Source organism: Aedes albopictus, chromosome 3 (assembly GCF_035046485.1).
Source record: "Aedes albopictus strain Foshan chromosome 3, AalbF5, whole genome shotgun sequence".
Lineage (NCBI taxonomy): Eukaryota > Metazoa > Arthropoda > Insecta > Diptera > Culicidae > Aedes > Aedes albopictus.
Genome location: NC_085138.1, coordinates 340,522,557 through 340,543,874, shown reverse-complemented (window position 1 = coordinate 340,543,874; position 21,318 = coordinate 340,522,557). Strand labels below are relative to the sequence as shown.

Genomic DNA, 21,318 nt, shown 5'->3' with positions numbered 1-21,318 from the left:
ATTTTCCCAAGGAACTGTCCAAGGAATTTCCGAAAGAATTGCTCCAGGAATTTCCGAAGGAATTCCTTCAGGAATTTCCGATGGCATTCTTTCAGGTATTTGCGAAGGGATTCCTCCAGGAATTTTGGATGGAATTCGTTCAGGAATTTCTAAAGGAATTCCTCCAGGTATTTCCGAAAGAATACCCTCAGGAATTTTCGAAGGTATTCCTCCAAGAATTTCCGAAGGAATTCCTGCATACATTAAAAAAATACGAGGATGCAGGAGAATTTTATTTTTACTAGTCAAAAACAGCTCTGATCATTTTTCAGTTAAGTTAGAATATAGTTGATCGGTCAGGGGGGGGCACGGCCCCCCCTGCCCCCCCCCCCCCTGGCTACGCCCTTGATGTGTCTCCGAAGGATTTTGGGCCGCTGAATCCGAATCCGGGCTCAGATTTGCTCCAACACGTCACAATTTTGAGCTATACCTCAATTTATAGGGCAAAATATGCGATTTTGGGCTTTTTTGACTGCAAGGCATTAAGCAAGGAAATATTTTTTTTAAGCAATCAAAAGGTTAATTGGTTAATTAAGATCTAAATTAACGACTTATGCAAAATATTTCGTTTTACCAAATCGAATTTGCTAGTTTTAAGTGATTAGGTATAGCTCAAAATTGTGACGTGTTGGAGCAAATCTGAGCCCGGATTCGGATTCAGCGGCCCAAAATCCTTCGGAGACACATAAGTTTGCTCTTGAGACAAAAAAAATGTTGCGCTGTGTTATTCGGAACAAAAACATCGATGTTGCGAACATCGATTCAAAATTGCCCAACGCTGAACATCTACTCGTCTCTGGTGTGTGCTATGTGCATGAATGTAAGCACCGGAGAGAAACTATTTCGAAAATTGTCGTTAGCTAAGCCCAAATCGAGAAATTGACATTTGTACCGTGCTTTTGTCACACTACCGTAATCAGTCGGTCGAGAGCTCGACGGCACACTAGTTATCATACCGATAAGACATCGCATAGACAGAGTCCGACGCTCACGACAGTTTTCGAGTCAAGTGGCTTGGTATCTTGGAGGAAATAAGCGTCAGTGGAGCGAATTGGGAGTCGTGGATTCGATTCCCACCGGAGCACGTGGATTATTTTTCACAATTCAAATCTCAATTTGATCATCAAACACGTGTTTTTTTGTGCATGAATATCAAACGTTAGACGCTACGCCATGAAGAGCACGAGGATATGCCTCCGAGAATTGCTTTATGTAAACAAAACGCTTTCCGCAATGTATTGCTAAATTCCATCGAGTTCAAGGGGTCAACTTTTTTTTTTGCTGAATCTCAGCAATTTTTTTGCAGAAACTTTTGACTCGGCAAAATTTAGCCAAAGTTTCTTAAGGACGAAGAATTCTCCACGAATTTCTTGAAAGATTTCTACAGGAATTCCACCAGCATTTTTTTTAATAAAATCACCAAGAAATTCTCTCAGAGCTCCCCCAGAGTTTCCTCTGAGAAAAAACACGTGGAATTCTTCCAGAGCTTCTTCAATATGTTGCGTTAGGGATTGTAGCAAGAATAGCCAGGGCGAATAAATAATTTCTATTCAAAACTGAGATTACCAAGTTTCTCCGATAAACATATTTAAAGTCGTTCGCCAAAAACGCAAATCCTAAGAAGTCATTTAGATATACCAGCTGGAATTAAGCAACCCATAGACTACTCTAGGGCCCATATAGCTGAGGCGGTAAACGCACGGGTATTCAGCATGACCATGCTGAGGGTGACGGGTTCGATTCCCGGTCGGTCCAGGATCTTTTCGTAAAGGAAATTTCCTTGACTTCCTTGGGCATAGAGTATCTTCGTGCCTGCCACACGATATACGCATGCAAAATGGTCATTGGCAGAGGAAGCTCTCAGTTAATAACTGTGGAAGTGCTCATAGAACACTAAGCTGAGAAGCAGGCTTTGTCCCAGTGAGGAGAAATTCCTAGTAGACATTCTAAAAATATATGTTTTGTGAAATTTAGGAAAGATTTTACTAGTTTACAGCGTTTTTGGACTCGGTAAGCTGATGGCCATTTTAAGTGCAGAATCATGCCCTGAGTTCGAAAAAGTGGAAAAAAATTACAGTAGAGCGGAAATTTTTCGACTTTCCATTTGACGATTTGAAATCTATTTTTGTTCTATTTTTAAGCAATGTTTTCCTAATATTCGTTCGGCAAAATCATTGGAAATTTCGTCGGTAATTCATTTGGGAATTACATCGACAATTCTTTTAGGAAATTTTAGGAATATTTATTTCGGAAAACTTTTGACGATTTATTTGTCACTTTTTACGGCCATGTCTTTAAAAAAAAAACGCGTCTATAATTCCTTTAATATCTTACCCGATATTTTCAGAGAAAGCTTTTTTGGTAATGCCTCTTGAAATTTCTCTGTATATTTTTTTTGGAAAATTTCTTTGTAAATTCAAACATGTTCACTTGGAAATGTCAATGGAATTGCCAAAGAAATTTAAAAACTGCCTGAGGAGATTCCAAAGAAATAACTGAAGAATCTCGATACAAATTGCCTTAAAAGCTCCCAGAGGATTTTTCGAATGGGTTGTCCAACGAATTTGTCACAGAAATACCAATAAGAATTGTCAAAGGCATCTCTTGAGACACTGTGAAAGCATTTCCAAAGCAAATTTACAAACCAATTAATGTTCGAACTTCCAGTCCGAAGCTGTTCCATCTCTAGACAAATCAATTTAAAAAACTTCCGAAACAGATTCGAAAAGAATTATCAAAGAAATTGCTGAAGGAATTTTAAAATAAAATATGCCAAAAGAATTCCGTTAAGAGCGCTAAATAAACTCGCAAATAATTTTTTGAAGATTTTCCAAAGGAATGGCTGAAGGAATTCTAAAAGAATTGCCGCAGATTTAAAAAAAAAAAAATTACAAAAATAAAACAAAACAAATTTGCCAAAGCAATTATTGCGCGCAAACCCCAAAATTTTATTCCCACCTTTGGGTTTCCGCGCCGAAGACCCAGCGCCAGATTCGGCGACAAAGAAAACTGACAGCAGTCGCCGGACAGTTGGCAATCCTGATATTTGACGGCGGCCGCCCGGTAGTCATGGGAGTGGATTGTTGTCACGCAAATAGATCTTTTCGCTGAAAATGCATGTGTATTGAGTTATTGTTGACAGATTTTCTGCAGTGTTAGTGTGAAATTCAGCGAATTTCTGTATCGCGTAAGCCTTCGCTGGAAGAAAACGTCATGTTGTTCAGCGAAGCAAGGAAAATTTTTAGTGAAAAAAGCAATACCAAAACAGTTTCCAAAAGAATTGCATAAGAAACCAAAAATTAAATTGGTGATGAAATTCACGAACAACTTTTAGAAACAAGTTACAAAAGCATTGCCGAGGACCTTTCCAAAGGAACTGCCATGGGAATACCTAAACGTCTGGAAAATTCGTCTAAAAAATTCTAAAAAATTCTCATATAAACAGTTTTGTACCTTTTATTTCCGCCCTATGTTGCTTATCCTGTGACAGATACGCGTATCTCGACTACCACTTGTAATCTTCCTCAGTGTCAGTTATCCAGTGGATGAGTGGATAACTGACACTGAGAAAGATTACAAGTGGTAGTCGAAATACGCGTATCTGTCACAGGATAAGCAACATAGGGCGGAATTAAAAGGTACGAAACTGATTACACTCATTCGAAGAGGGTATTCTGCTTAGAGGGTTCGAAAAGTCGGTAGGGTAGAAGCTTCAGTTTTGGCCAGCACGGAGTTTTGGCCATAGTGCGGTATTCAGCCTGTTACGATCCAAATCGGCATAAATTTATTTTTTACTAGTAGATTCTAATATAATATGATGATTACAGCTGTGAAAACCATACATTAAAAACTGGAAGAAAAAAATATGTTTTCTTCAAAAATCAGCTCCCATATATCTATTTTGGCCAGGGTGCTTCTAATTTGGCCACTCCCATAAGAAATACACGTGATTGGCCAAAATAGAAACCAAAGCTGAGAATATGGCCAAAACTGCAACAATGCTTCTATTTTGGCCAGTACCACTTTTGATACGAAAATCAAGTATTAGCTTGATTTCTGCATTTTTCTAATCAAGTATAGACCGAAACCTTTCATTTAACACATTGGTAGTTTTCATTGGATTATTGGTTATTTTTATAAAAATTATTCCCCTGGCCAAAACCAGTGCCCGCACCCTACAAGATCTCATATAAATTTCAGAAGGAATTCACAAAAGTATTGCTGCATGAATTTTGAAAAGGAATGACCGAAAGATTTGTCAAATACATTTTTGAATGCAAATAGCCTTGACAAACTAAGTCCCGATGAATTCCAAAAATGGTAAAACAAATTGCCGATGAAATATCTCGATAAATTTACGGACAACTTCCCAGAGCACAGTGTTTTATTTTGCCGATTTCGTGCGCTTTTTTAATAACGTTTCAACCGATGATTTTTGCGATATAGTTTCTTCGGAGAAGTTTCTACATTAAACAAGGCGCTTCTTTTGACGTAAAGAGTTGAATGATCAATCCACCTATAAGTGAGATGAAAAAAATATTTTTTCGAAAAATGCAGATAGACTTTTGATGTCTTCGGCAAAGTTGTGCAAAATGCAATTTTGAACAACTTAGTCAAAGACGCCATAATGCTGAATCTCATACTTCACGAGATATATTGCGTTGTATGTGCATGGCCCCTAGAAATCATATATTTCATCATAACTTTTTAACGGGATTTTTTAGATTTTTTGCGTCTTCTACAAAGTTGTTTGGAATGTAAAAATACATGTTTTTGCTGAACATTGAAAAACGCTAGCTTTTAAAATTACAAAGTTATTCAAAAATTACTGATATTTATAGAGTAACTTCAATATTTATAGAGAAATTCAATTCCTCCGATAATGACTAATTCCACACTGACTCTGCACAGTGTTTTATTTATAATATATAATGTGTAACAGTAAAAAGTTACATGCTGGCACTGCTTATATTTATACTGTTACTAAAAAGCTATTATCTCAAAAACACCAAAAAATACCTCTCCAAATTTTTGGCAGTATGTTTACCTAGTATTGCTTCGTATTTGCTGAAAATTTGAAGTTGCGATTTTTTGCGCTTTGTGAGATATTCAGGTATGAAATTCCAATGAAATTCACACTGTTTTTTCGAATTTGTATTTTTATTTTTAATTTTTAATGATAATATTCAACATATTCCCGTACAATGTGTTTGGTTTGACACATATGCATTAGGAAAAAAAAATAAACTCACATGGTTTCTGATAAAAATGTCAAAATTTGCTTAACCCTTATGTGGCCGGCAGGGTACCCGGGTACCCAGCACCCATTTAAAATACACGGTGTAGAAAAAAGCAAAAAGTTTGCCGGCCACATAACGGTTAAAAAACTGTTTTTTCATTGATTGGTTTTATTTTTAAAATAACTCGAAAACAGTAGGCTGTGGAATTTTGACGTCTGAGAAAGAGTTGTTTATTTTGCCAAAATAAACAACTTTGCCGAAGACGCCAAGTCTCTAGGACGTAAAACAAAGAAGTTGGATGGTGGCGCCACCTATGCGGACGAGTTGCGAACTACTACGTTCTTGGCAATAGATGCCTCTGCTGATGTCAAACAACTTTGTCGGAAGGGAGCGGACCTGGTGTGATGGTTAGAACACTTGACTATCACGCCGAGGACCTGGGATCGAATCCCACTCCCGACAAACTCGCAAAATGTGAGTTCTTCCTTCGGAAGGGAAGTAAAGCGTGGGTCCCCCGAGATGAACTAGCCTAGGGCTAAAAATCTCGTTAATACAGATCAAAAAAAAAAAAAAATAAAAAAAAAAAAAATAAAAAAAAAATAAAAAAAATAAAAAAAAAAAAAAAATAGACACCATGGGTCGAAAATGCTTCGTTTTGGAGTATTTAATTTAGTTCCGCTAGATTGTGATTCTGGTCCTTAGTCCTTAGTGAATTTAGAGTGCCGTGCTGCAATGACCTTATCAAGTGTCAAACCGCTTCAACTTGGCAAGCCAAAGTTTGCCGGGACAGCTAGTTTGATAATATACAGGGGATAGACAAAATGATCGGGACAGTCAAAATTTTCACTTTCCAAAAAGTGTTCAACTAGCTGTAACTTTTCGAAAAGTGCATCGAATATTCTCAAATTTTTACTGTAAGTTCTTTAACTAGTTGTGTATTAGTGGACAAAATTTGGAAAAGATCGGACAATTTTTCACGAAGTTATAAAGATTTTTGAAAAAGATAAAATTATCCGATAGCCAATTTTGAGCTTGTATATCTCCGGATTCAATGAACCGATTGCAATGAAATTTTGACCATTCACGACTTATATAATGAACTCTGGAAAACATTTGACTTAACTGAAATTTTTAACAAGCGAAAAAGTTATAGCGATTTTATTTTTTTCACGATTTTTTAGTAAATTGGTCTATTTTTAATATGCATCCCATTACTTTTTCAATTTATTGGCGGCTATGTTGTTACTTTCCTTCAAAACGCATTTATATATAAGTCAATTAGAGGGAAAATAAATGAACTATAATTTGCATCTTGAATTTTGAAACGATGTTAATGTTTTGGATAATTTGGTGTTTTATTAGAAAAATAATCTAATCGTTATAATTTTCTTCCGTGTTGAGAATATTAAGTTAAGTCAATGGTTTTTCTCAGCTCATTATATAAGTCATTAATGGTCAAAATTTCATTACATTCGGTTCATTGAATCCGGAGATATAACAGCTCAAAGTTGGCTATCGAATAATTTTACCTTTTTCAAAAATCTTTATAACTTCGTGAAGAATTGTGAAGAATTTTCCAAATTTTGTCCACTGATACACAACTAGTTGAAGAACTTACAGTAAAAATTTGGGAATATTTTATGCACTTTTCGAAAAGTTACAGCTAATTGAACATTTTTTGAAAAGTGAAAATTTTGCCTGTCCCGATCATTTTGTCTATCCCCTGTATAATTCCCGTAAGAGGTTATCCCTCTAATACCCAACCCCGCCTTTAGACGGGGTATAGTTTGAGCATTTTTGTAATTTTTGTTTCGTGGAAAATCTGTTTTTTTTTTATATTTTTGGCTGATATTTAAGGCTGTTTTGTATATCTCAAAATGGTTTTTGGTGTATTTTAAAACGCAATTACGTTTTTTTTTAAATCATTGAAAAATTGATGTTTTAGTCACCTTTTAGAAATCATTGTTTATTTTGTATTTAATCGCTACAATTAACATATTTTAATTTTTTCCGAAATCATTCTACCCATGTTTAACAGTTTAAGGGAATCGAATACACTCTAAACTTATTTTCCTTAAAATTACACGGAAAAAAAATTCTATGAAAAAAAAATAAAATAATAATATTTCAACAATAATCATAAAATCTCAAAATGTTTTCATCTCAAAAAATCCGTACCTCAGATAGGCTTCCAGGAAAAATATAAAAGTGTGGGGATGTTAAAAAATAAAAATTATAAAAATCAAAAACTGAAATTCACGAAATCGAAAATTAAAAAGAATCATCTTCCAAAACATGTTTAAATCGATTTTAGATGACGAAAAATTATATTTAGATCAAAATCAAAAATTTGGGTATTAGAGGGTTAAATATTACCAGAAGAACTGCTGTAGGAAATTTAAAAAAAATCAGATAGTATGCCGTAGAAATGTCTGTAACTGTAATAATTGCCCAAAAAATTCTAAAATCAATTGAGAAATTTTCGAAGAAGGTCCCAAAGAATTGAAAAAATCCAAAACTATTGTCACATAAATTTCCGAACGAATTACCAAGTGATTTCCGAATAAATTTCCAAATAAATTGTCTAACGCCAACAAAACCTGCACAAAAAATGTTTTAAGGATAATGTTTGTAAAATTGGTCTGTCTGGGTTAAAATTGTTTCGGTGCGCTCGCCATTGATGCCGTTGTGTGAATTTGACTAAGACAGCAGCTTTTGATTGGTGTTTGATTTATTTTGCGTTGGGATTCATCCATTTAGTACCTACCCAACTAACAATCACTCATTTCACACGCAACTTTACGACGAGTTAATTTAGCATGACACTGTATTAAGTCTATGGTATAACATTTGAATAATTTTCAGGCACAACCTTTGTTCAGGTTTTGTTCACACAAATTTGGAGAAACTATAAAGCATCGTGGTGTGTACCAACTGAACTGTTTGTTGTTAAATCGTTTTATAACTATATAGTAAAGCTGTTATTTAGCTTTAATAAAAATGATCAAAAATGAATAAAATGCAAAAATTTTCCATTTCCACGAGCGTTTATGATTGGCACTTATGCAGTGAACAACTATTGTGATATAATAGCTACACACAAATTTACCTTAATCAAGATTCGAAATCGAGTCCCGTTGATTGCCAGCCATATGCCTTTCTATTTGCGTCTTCCTAGAAATGATGAATTGAAGCGCTCAAATCAAAACATAATCTCCTCGTGGTTTAACCCTCGAGCGATCGCGCTGTTGTATTTTGTACAACACGTTGAAAAAATCTCGCTTTTTGTACTCAGCATTAGCGTGGTGCTGACACAGGTAGCCAACCGCGCGAGTTACGGAAGGTTAATAATGATCATACTTGGACTCCTATTCAGCAGTGGTTAATTGGCACAGATCATTATGGTTAACAACTGAACACCACATTAATTCAGCAGATGTTCAGTAAAAACACGTGTTTTTCACCCCGTACCCTGAGTCGAAGGATGATGAAACCAAAGCGCTTATTTGACTTGAGAAAAACACATTATGCAGATACATGTGCAAATTTTTGAATGAACTTAACAAGAAGCAGAAAAAGGTCTTGTTAAACTATTTGGTAAAGGAATTACTGCAAGTCGAATAAAAGTCTAATTAAACGCTTGAAAGGTGTTTTGAACTCACATTGCTAATGCCGATACGAACTGTTGAACATTGGCTACTTTTATAATTGGAAAAGCATTTATACAGTAATGTGTGCATCAATAGTTTAGTTCAGCTATCATTACTATTATAAAGCAACAATTCAGCATGCATGCTTGTTTGCGGCTTGCGATTGTTAGTTGGGTAAATACTTTTTTGCAACTTCTCATCGTAATAGGCCATTTTACCTCACGCAAATCTGACAGGAAAAGGCATACTTTCCCACACCAAATTAACAGTGCTGTAATGGTTCATTACAGCATTGATTTGCGTTGCGTAATGAACTATTACAGAACTGTTTTCAGTTTTGATCAACTTATTGATGCTTTCTGGACGCAGGTTTGAAAAATTGTGACAACTGCACAGTATAACCTGCTATGATAGGCTACGATCAGACTTCCTTAATCATGGCTATGAACATCAGTGTGCAGTCTGATGAAAAAGTTTAGTTAAAAACTATACTCAAGTGGTAATTTATGAAGGTGCAAAAAACGTTGTACGCAACTCGGTGCAGAACTCGATTTTTACAGCACTCGTAATTATCCAACTCGGCAAGCCTCGTTGGATAAATGTACAATTCGTGCTGTAAAAATCTTCATTCTGCACCTTGTTGCGTAAACTACTATTACAGCTGTTTGATTCATAAATTTATTGATGCAGTTGAAGAAAATTGCAGTAAAATTTATTCTAGGGGCAATAATTTGCTGTTATTCCTTTTCCTTCAATGATTATGTTTTCAAAATTATGAAATCTTTTTGAATCGGTGGCAAGTTGAATTCGAATAGCGTGTATTTTTAAAAAAAATCTCTGAATATGACATATCAAGGCATAGCGAGCTTCAAATTTCATTCATTCAAATGAGTGACTCTGAATCGCGAAAAAAATGTTCTCGTGGAATTTTCTTCCAATATCAATGTGACTTTTCTGTGAAGAATTAGCGGTAGCTTAATTTCCCGAATAAAAAAAAAACCAAAAAAATTAGGTGATCAGATCATTGTAAAACACAGTATAAAACCTAATAGGAAAACAGAAGAAATACTGTCACGCGTTTGCGATCTACCCGTATAACGTACAAAATCACGTGGACTTCTGGGCGTTTCCCGACGATGCTTCCGACACATTACGGTTTTGTTATTTTATCGAGGTAGATACAAAAATTTACCTTTGAAATAATACCCGACTAATTGAAGCCCGTAACAAAATGTTTTCAACTTTCTGAGCAACTATCTACCTCGATTATTTTGATAGTTTATATTGTCTCGCCCACAGGACTGAAATTACCTGACTTTGGCGATTTTTCTTACTCTTCAGAACGGAATAACTGGGGTACCGAAAGTTAATAAAAATGCATAACGTTAATATCCCAGTGCCAGTTTCCTTTTTCATTCGAAGTGCTCACAATGTCTCGTTCAACATCGCTAGTGGCTGCGCTGGCAGTTTTGATCATCCATTTGTCCGCGGAAGTATCCGCCAAAACGTTCGAGGATCTTCTCACCGAGCTGCGGAGCTATAAAGAACCCCTTGAGTACTGTTACAACGGACCGTTCAAATCGTGCGCCGAGGAACCAACCAAAGTATCCGGACCGTACGAGTTAAAACCTTTCCCTCATTCGCCATCCTTCGGGGCGTACTGCGAGCAAAAACTCTTCGGCGGCGGTTGGTTGGTGATCCAGTCCCGATTCGATGGATCCGAGGATTTCTTCCGCAACTTCTCCGACTACAAACGGGGCTTCGGCAAGCTCACCGGCGAGTTTTGGTACGGTTTGGAGAAGATCCACAAGCTGACGGCCTGGCGGAACACCCAGTTGCTGGTCGAGTTGAAGAGTTTCAAGGGTGAGACCAAGTACGCCAAGTATGACGAATTCGAGCTGGGAAGTGAAATCGAAGCTTACAATTTGAAGAAGCTGGGCGCGTACTGTGGAACGGCCGGCGACGGGCTGAGATACAACCATCCTATGTGGTTCCAAACGCAGGATTTCACCGGCCGTAAGGAAAAGGGTGGCAAAAAGGGAGGCCACAAAGATAAAAACTGCGCGGTCGAAAGGGTTGGAGCTTGGTGGTACAAGGACTGCTCTTTCAGGTAAGATAAACTACTTCGTGTTCGACGACAGTGCAAAATTTTAATGGCATTTTTTACCCACAGTAACCTCAACGGGTTGTACGGCGATAAAGACGATCCCAAGTATATGAACTGGTATCCATTCAATAATTCCGACGAAGGATTGTGTTTTTCGAGAATGATGATTCGTGGATATTAGTTCAACCGTTCGATCAAAATAAGTGACCAATGTAGCCGATAAATAAATGAGATCTGTATGCAAAATTCTGCGTTTCTTATTTACATCAGTGAACAATTCTACTGTGCTTATGTCCATCAAGCTAACAAATTTAACCCGCGAGCAGTCGCGTCTTCGACTACCTGCAACGACGCCACGCTCACGTTGTATACCACAAGCGTACATTTTTCATGGTGCGTGTTACTCAGTACACGACTCGACTGCTCCCGAGTTAACTTTTGAGTGTTTGTGGTTTGATCCGTGCAGGTAGAGCAGGTAATGCATTTTAATCATCCAGACTTTGCATCGCCCTATGCTGATGTGTTTCTTCCAGAATTCCTTTAAAAAATTCGTCAAGAAATTACTGCAAAAAATAATTTCCTTCAGGTTTTGTTTCAGGGATTTTTACAGTAATGTTAACAGGAGATTGTTAAGAAAGTTCACCTGGGATTTCCTAAGGACTAACTACGCAGTACACTCTAAACCAGATTCAACACAAACCATAATCGACATTGAAACAGCTATCAACACGAACAATTTACAGACACCACAGATTCAGGAAATCAGAACACAAACAGCTAACACTATTCAAAACACACAACAAAACAAATTGAACAAAGAACACCTGAAAGAACAACGAATAATCAAAGAACTTAACCAGAAACCAGTTTTCTATCTGAAAGCTGACAAAGGAAACAAAACAGTAATCATGAACAAAGAGGACTATGATGAAATAATGAATAACAAGATTCAAAATGGACCTTACCGAAAACAACGTACTGATCCTCTTCCAGGATTAGTAAGACGTGTTGACAAAACTCTCAAAGAGTCTACACCAGTTTTAGGAAGCGTCATTAAAAGCCTGAAAGAATCTAACCCTTCATTGCCAAGAATAAAAGGACTTCCCAAAGTTCATAAACCTGGAAATGAAATGCGTGAGATTGTTTCAGCCATTGGTTCACCTACACACAAAATTGCCAAATATTTAGTACAAGAATTCCAAAACATGCCTAAAAAAAATTTCACAGTAGATCTGTCAAGAATTCCGAACAATTCACAGAACTAGTACAGAATTTATCCGTTAACGACGATGAAATTTTAGTTTCATTCGACGTTAAATCACTATTTCCAAGCATTCCAGTTAAAGAGGCCATTAACCTACTAGAAGATTGGCTTCTGAACCAATATGAAGATTCAAATTCAGATTGGATTAAGAAAGTTCGTACATACATCAAATTAACCAAACTTTGTATGGAAGAAAATTATTTTTCGTTCAGAAATGAAACCTACAAACAACTTAATGGTGCCCCCATGGGCAATCCACTTTCTCCATTTTTAAGTGAAATTTTTATGGCAAATTTGGAAAAACGCTTAGAAAACAACAAACAGCTTCCTGAAGTCTGGTGGAGATACGTTGACGACGTGTTTAGCATTGTTAAGAAACATCTTTTACCTGAAATCTTGAACGATATCAATAATGCACACAAAAACATCGAATTCACTTGTGAAATTGAACAGAACAACCAACTACCATTTTTGGACATACTCATCGTAAAACAAGAATCAACACTTTCCTTCGAAATTTACAGAAAACCGACACACACTCAACGCACTATTCCAAATTCATCAAATCACTCACATCAACACAAAATTGCATCCTTCAATCACATGATACACCGAATGCAGACACTTCCACTTAGTGAAACAGGAAAAACGAAAGAACTTAATTACATTTTCGAAACAGCACAGTTGAACGGTTACACAAAACAAACAATACAACAGATCATCAACAAAAAGACACAACAACAATACAGACGTTCTTTGACTACACTGACACGGACAGAACCTACACTTAAACGGATAACTGTAAACTACAACAATGACACCAAAAAACTCCGACCAATTCTCAGAAAGTTTGGTTTTGAATTAGTTTTCACAAGCAAAGCTAACCAACTTCAAACTCTCTTAGGATCTACGAAAGACCCGTTGGACAACTTAACAAAATCTGGTGTTTACAAAGTGACATGTAATCACTGTGACAAAATATACATAGGACAAACAAAACGCACACTCAACACACGATTCAAAGAACACATAACGGAAGTATCAAAAGCACACAAAGACACAGACAAGGGACTCATTCATCATTTTAAATCTAAAGTTGCTGAACATATTTTCAATGAAGGACATTTTATGAATACTTCAAATATTAAACTCTTACGACACATTACAAACCCATGGAAACTTGATGTTGCAGAAAGTTTAGAAATTTACAAACAAAACAATAAAAAACTACTTAACAAGGATCAGGGCAATGGGTACACGTGGCTGTTTAAATTTTTACCTAACACACACAAAACATTACACAATACACAAAACACAAATTGACTACCTACCAAATCGGCAGGAAAAGAAAAAAAAAAAAAAAAAAAAAAAAAAAAAAAAAATAACACAACAAACACCAATTGACTACCTACCAAATCGGTAGGAATTTTCCTAGCTTTAGGTATCTTATTGACACCCTGTTTTCTAACAGGCAGATACACCCCCTTTTTTACAAATATGTACCTACAATTTTGTACCTACATTTTTATACCTACACTTTTACCCACACACGTACCTACACATACACTCCTAGTATAAATACCACAACGAATGCGAGGTTTTCTTCAGTCGAGCACTTGACACTGAAGAAGTCTGTAAGTCACAGACGAAATAGGCCTATCTGTCCGAAGATAAGCACAGTAGTAGAATTAAAAGGAATTTGCTCGTCCTTTCTAGTTTTTCTTTAAAAGAGTTATTCATTTTTTATTTTCTTTTGCAAAAGTAAAGTATTAGTGAAGTGTTTTTAAATTAAACTAGAGTCTGAAGTAACAAGTTCTACTAAAAGCTCTAAAGTAATAATAAAGTGAAGATGGCAACCAAGCCAAAGTCAGAGCCGAATAAGTTCATCGAGTTGAAGAAGACCATCGCAGGATTACACAAGGATATCGCGTTTCTCAAGAAGTGTATAGAGTACAGGCTTACTCCCGTAAGTCACAAGGTAAAAGTTAAAACAGCCACAAACCCCAACATAGTAAAGACACTTGAACAAACACTCATCAAAGAAAGCATCAAAAAACTACACAGCAAGATCAACATGAAAACTTTGGAATGTTATTCTCTCCATTTAAAGTTAGCGAAAGATTATCCGGAATCTTTCCCTAATTTTCTAACAAAAGTAAAAGTTGCAGAATTTTGTGAGTCAGAAAGAAAAAGGAAATTACTAGATAAAAAACTTAAAGCATTAAAGATGCAAAATCCGAAGTTTACATGTTCTTCTACACAACCACAAAACACAACACAAGAACTAACTGGGTTAGTGGTCAATCGCTCTTCCGAACAGTTTACGGAAGAACAGTTGACCCTTCTCAACAAAGGTCTTAACTACGCAGTACACTCTAAACCAGATTCAACACAAACCATAATCGACATTGAAACAGCTATCAACACGAACAATTTACAGACACCACAGATTCAGGAAATCAGAACACAAACAGCTAACACTATTCAAAACACACAACAAAACAAATTGAACAAAGAACACCTGAAAGAACAACGAATAATCAAAGAACTTAACCAGAAACCAGTTTTCTATCTGAAAGCTGACAAAGGAAACAAAACAGTAATCATGAACAAAGAGGACTATGATGAAATAATGAATAACAAGATTCAAAATGGACCTTACCGAAAACAACGTACTGATCCTCTTCCAGGATTAGTAAGACGTGTTGACAAAACTCTCAAAGAGTCTACACCAGTTTTAGGAAGCGTCATTAAAAGCCTGAAAGAATCTAACCCTTCATTGCCAAGAATAAAAGGACTTCCCAAAGTTCATAAACCTGGAAATGAAATGCGTGAGATTGTTTCAGCCATTGGTTCACCTACACACAAAATTGCCAAATATTTAGTACAAGAATTCCAAAACATGCCTAAAAAATTTCACAGTAGATCTGTCAAGAATTCCGAACAATTCACAGAACTAGTACAGAATTTATCCGTTAACGACGATGAAATTTTAGTTTCATTCGACGTTAAATCACTATTTCCAAGCATTCCAGTTAAAGAGGCCATTAACCTACTAGAAGATTGGCTTCTGAACCAATATGAAGATTCAAATTCAGATTGGATTAAGAAAGTTCGTACATACATCAAATTAACCAAACTTTGTATGGAAGAAAATTATTTTTCGTTCAGAAATGAAACCTACAAACAACTTAATGGTGCCCCCATGGGCAATCCACTTTCTCCATTTTTAAGTGAAATTTTTATGGCAAATTTGGAAAAACGCTTAGAAAACAACAAACAGCTTCCTGAAGTCTGGTGGAGATACGTTGACGACGTGTTTAGCATTGTTAAGAAACATCTTTTACCTGAAATCTTGAACGATATCAATAATGCACACAAAAACATCGAATTCACTTGTGAAATTGAACAGAACAACCAACTACCATTTTTGGACATACTCATCGTAAAACAAGAATCAACACTTTCCTTCGAAATTTACAGAAAACCGACACACACTCAACGCACTATTCCAAATTCATCAAATCACTCACATCAACACAAAATTGCATCCTTCAATCACATGATACACCGAATGCAGACACTTCCACTTAGTGAAACAGGAAAAACGAAAGAACTTAATTACATTTTCGAAACAGCACAGTTGAACGGTTACACAAAACAAACAATACAACAGATCATCAACAAAAAGACACAACAACAATACAGACGTTCTTTGACTACACTGACACGGACAGAACCTACACTTAAACGGATAACTGTAAACTACAACAATGACACCAAAAAACTCCGACCAATTCTCAGAAAGTTTGGTTTTGAATTAGTTTTCACAAGCAAAGCTAACCAACTTCAAACTCTCTTAGGATCTACGAAAGACCCGTTGGACAACTTAACAAAATCTGGTGTTTACAAAGTGACATGTAATCACTGTGACAAAATATACATAGGACAAACAAAACGCACACTCAACACACGATTCAAAGAACACATAACGGAAGTATCAAAAGCACACAAAGACACAGACAAGGGACTCATTCATCATTTTAAATCTAAAGTTGCTGAACATATTTTCAATGAAGGACATTTTATGAATACTTCAAATATTAAACTCTTACGACACATTACAAACCCATGGAAACTTGATGTTGCAGAAAGTTTAGAAATTTACAAACAAAACAATAAAAAACTACTTAACAAGGATCAGGGCAATGGGTACACGTGGCTGTTTAAATTTTTACCTAACACACACAAAACATTACACAATACACAAAACACAAATTGACTACCTACCAAATCGGCAGGAAAAGAAAAAAAAAAAAAAAAAAAAAAAAAAAAAAAAATAACACAACAAACACCAATTGACTACCTACCAAATCGGTAGGAATTTTCCTAGCTTTAGGTATCTTATTGACACCCTGTTTTCTAACAGGCAGATACACCCCCTTTTTTACAAATATGTACCTACAATTTTGTACCTACATTTTTATACCTACACTTTTACCCACACACGTACCTACACATACACTCCTAGTATAAATACCACAACGAATGCGAGGTTTTCTTCAGTCGAGCACTTGACACTGAAGAAGTCTGTAAGTCACAGACGAAATAGGCCTATCTGTCCGAAGATAAGCACAGTAGTAGAATTAAAAGGAATTTGCTCGTCCTTTCTAGTTTTTCTTTAAAAGAGTTATTCATTTTTTATTTTCTTTTGCAAAAGTAAAGTATTAGTGAAGTGTTTTTAAATTAAACTAGAGTCTGAAGTAACAAGTTCTACTAAAAGCTCTAAAGTAATAATAAAGTGAAGATGGCAACCAAGCCAAAGTCAGAGCCGAATAAGTTCATCGAGTTGAAGAAGACCATCGCAGGATTACACAAGGATATCGCGTTTCTCAAGAAGTGTATAGAGTACAGGCTTACTCCCGTAAGTCACAAGGTAAAAGTTAAAACAGCCACAAACCCCAACATAGTAAAGACACTTGAACAAACACTCATCAAAGAAAGCATCAAAAAACTACACAGCAAGATCAACATGAAAACTTTGGAATGTTATTCTCTCCATTTAAAGTTAGCGAAAGATTATCCGGAATCTTTCCCTAATTTTCTAACAAAAGTAAAAGTTGCAGAATTTTGTGAGTCAGAAAGAAAAAGGAAATTACTAGATAAAAAACTTAAAGCATTAAAGATGCAAAATCCGAAGTTTACATGTTCTTCTACACAACCACAAAACACAACACAAGAACTAACTGGGTTAGTGGTCAATCGCTCTTCCGAACAGTTTACGGAAGAACAGTTGACCCTTCTCAACAAAGGTCTTAACTACGCAGTACACTCTAAACCAGATTCAACACAAACCATAATCGACATTGAAACAGCTATCAACACGAACAATTTACAGACACCACAGATTCAGGAAATCAGAACACAAACAGCTAACACTATTCAAAACACACAACAAAACAAATTGAACAAAGAACACCTGAAAGAACAACGAATAATCAAAGAACTTAACCAGAAACCAGTTTTCTATCTGAAAGCTGACAAAGGAAACAAAACAGTAATCATGAACAAAGAGGACTATGATGAAATAATGAATAACAAGATTCAAAATGGACCTTACCGAAAACAACGTACTGATCCTCTTCCAGGATTAGTAAGACGTGTTGACAAAACTCTCAAAGAGTCTACACCAGTTTTAGGAAGCGTCATTAAAAGCCTGAAAGAATCTAACCCTTCATTGCCAAGAATAAAAGGACTTCCCAAAGTTCATAAACCTGGAAATGAAATGCGTGAGATTGTTTCAGCCATTGGTTCACCTACACACAAAATTGCCAAATATTTAGTACAAGAATTCCAAAACATGCCTAAAAAATTTCACAGTAGATCTGTCAAGAATTCCGAACAATTCACAGAACTAGTACAGAATTTATCCGTTAACGACGATGAAATTTTAGTTTCATTCGACGTTAAATCACTATTTCCAAGCATTCCAGTTAAAGAGGCCATTAACCTACTAGAAGATTGGCTTCTGAACCAATATGAAGATTCAAATTCAGATTGGATTAAGAAAGTTCGTACATACATCAAATTAACCAAACTTTGTATGGAAGAAAATTATTTTTCGTTCAGAAATGAAACCTACAAACAACTTAATGGTGCCCCCATGGGCAATCCACTTTCTCCATTTTTAAGTGAAATTTTTATGGCAAATTTGGAAAAACGCTTAGAAAACAACAAACAGCTTCCTGAAGTCTGGTGGAGATACGTTGACGACGTGTTTAGCATTGTTAAGAAACATCTTTTACCTGAAATCTTGAACGATATCAATAATGCACACAAAAACATCGAATTCACTTGTGAAATTGAACAGAACAACCAACTACCATTTTTGGACATACTCATCGTAAAACAAGAATCAACACTTTCCTTCGAAATTTACAGAAAACCGACACACACTCAACGCACTATTCCAAATTCATCAAATCACTCACATCAACACAAAATTGCATCCTTCAATCACATGATACACCGAATGCAGACACTTCCACTTAGTGAAACAGGAAAAACGAAAGAACTTAATTACATTTTCGAAACAGCACAGTTGAACGGTTACACAAAACAAACAATACAACAGATCATCAACAAAAAGACACAACAACAATACAGACGTTCTTTGACTACACTGACACGGACAGAACCTACACTTAAACGGATAACTGTAAACTACAACAATGACACCAAAAAACTCCGACCAATTCTCAGAAAGTTTGGTTTTGAATTAGTTTTCACAAGCAAAGCTAACCAACTTCAAACTCTCTTAGGATCTACGAAAGACCCGTTGGACAACTTAACAAAATCTGGTGTTTACAAAGTGACATGTAATCACTGTGACAAAATATACATAGGACAAACAAAACGCACACTCAACACACGATTCAAAGAACACATAACGGAAGTATCAAAAGCACACAAAGACACAGACAAGGGACTCATTCATCATTTTAAATCTAAAGTTGCTGAACATATTTTCAATGAAGGACATTTTATGAATACTTCAAATATTAAACTCTTACGACACATTACAAACCCATGGAAACTTGATGTTGCAGAAAGTTTAGAAATTTACAAACAAAACAATAAAAAACTACTTAACAAGGATCAGGGCAATGGGTACACGTGGCTGTTTAAATTTTTACCTAACACACACAAAACATTACACAATACACAAAACACAAATTGACTACCTACCAAATCGGCAGGAAAAGAAAAAAAAAAAAAAAAAAAAAAAAAAAAATAACACAACAAACACCAATTGACTACCTACCAAATCGGTAGGAATTTTCCTAGCTTTAGGTATCTTATTGACACCCTGTTTTCTAACAGGCAGATACACCCCCTTTTTTACAAATATGTACCTACAATTTTGTACCTACATTTTTATACCTACACTTTTACCCACACACGTACCTACACATACACTCCTAGTATAAATACCACAACGAATGCGAGGTTTTCTTCAGTCGAGCACTTGACACTGAAGAAGTCTGTAAGTCACAGACGAAATAGGCCTATCTGTCCGAAGATAAGCACAGTAGTAGAATTAAAAGGAATTTGCTCGTCCTTTCTAGTTTTTCTTTAAAAGAGTTATTCATTTTTTATTTTCTTTTGCAAAAGTAAAGTATTAGTGAAGTGTTTTTAAATTAAACTAGAGTCTGAAGTAACAAGTTCTACTAAAAGCTCTAAAGTAATAATAAAGTGAAGATGGCAACCAAGCCAAAGTCAGAGCCGAATAAGTTCATCGAGTTGAAGAAGACCATCGCAGGATTACACAAGGATATCGCGTTTCTCAAGAAGTGTATAGAGTACAGGCTTACTCCCGTAAGTCACAAGGTAAAAGTTAAAACAGCCACAAACCCCAACATAGTAAAGACACTTGAACAAACACTCATCAAAGAAAGCATCAAAAAACTACACAGCAAGATCAACATGAAAACTTTGGAATGTTATTCTCTCCATTTAAAGTTAGCGAAAGATTATCCGGAATCTTTCCCTAATTTTCTAACAAAAGTAAAAGTTGCAGAATTTTGTGAGTCAGAAAGAAAAAGGAAATTACTAGATAAAAAACTTAAAGCATTAAAGATGCAAAATCCGAAGTTTACATGTTCTTCTACACAACCACAAAACACAACACAAGAACTAACTGGGTTAGTGGTCAATCGCTCTTCCGAACAGTTTACGGAAGAACAGTTGACCCTTCTCAACAAAGGTCTTAACTACGCAGTACACTCTAAACCAGATTCAACACAAACCATAATCGACATTGAAACAGCTATCAACACGAACAATTTACAGACACCACAGATTCAGGAAATCAGAACACAAACAGCTAACACTATTCAAAACACACAACAAAACAAATTGAACAAAGAACACCTGAAAGAACAACGAATAATCAAAGAACTTAACCAGAAACCAGTTTTCTATCTGAAAGCTGACAAAGGAAACAAAACAGTAATCATGAACAAAGAGGACTATGATGAAATAATGAATAACAAGATTCAAAATGGACCTTACCGAAAACAACGTACTGATCCTCTTCCAGGATTAGTAAGACGTGTTGACAAAACTCTCAAAGAGTCTACACCAGTTTTAGGAAGCGTCATTAAAAGCCTGAAAGAATCTAACCCTTCATTGCCAAGAATAAAAGGACTTCCCAAAGTTCATAAACCTGGAAATGAAATGCGTGAGATTGTTTCAGCCATTGGTTCACCTACACACAAAATTGCCAAATATTTAGTACAAGAATTCCAAAACATGCCTAAAAAATTTCACAGTAGATCTGTCAAGAATTCCGAACAATTCACAGAACTAGTACAGAATTTATCCGTTAACGACGATGAAATTTTAGTTTCATTCGACGTTAAATCACTATTTCCAAGCATTCCAGTTAAAGAGGCCATTAACCTACTAGAAGATTGGCTTCTGAACCAATATGAAGATTCAAATTCAGATTGGATT

At 35.8% G+C, this 21,318-nt stretch overlaps 2 protein-coding genes across 4 annotated transcripts in view; one reads left to right on the top strand and one right to left on the bottom strand.

Moving 5' to 3' along the window:
- The window catches only part of LOC109424672 (prolactin-releasing peptide receptor), a 561,567-nt gene that overhangs the window by 414,659 nt on the left and 125,590 nt on the right, over window positions 1-21,318 (bottom strand). The window lies entirely within an intron of this gene.
- On the top strand, window positions 10,168-11,301 carry LOC109424669 (angiopoietin-related protein 1). The gene is made up of 2 exons (XM_019699838.3): window positions 10,168-11,039; window positions 11,103-11,301. The coding sequence occupies exons 1-2, from the start codon at window positions 10,360-10,362 to the stop codon at window positions 11,215-11,217; spliced, it is 795 nt and encodes a 264-aa protein (XP_019555383.2). The 5' UTR covers window positions 10,168-10,359; the 3' UTR covers window positions 11,218-11,301.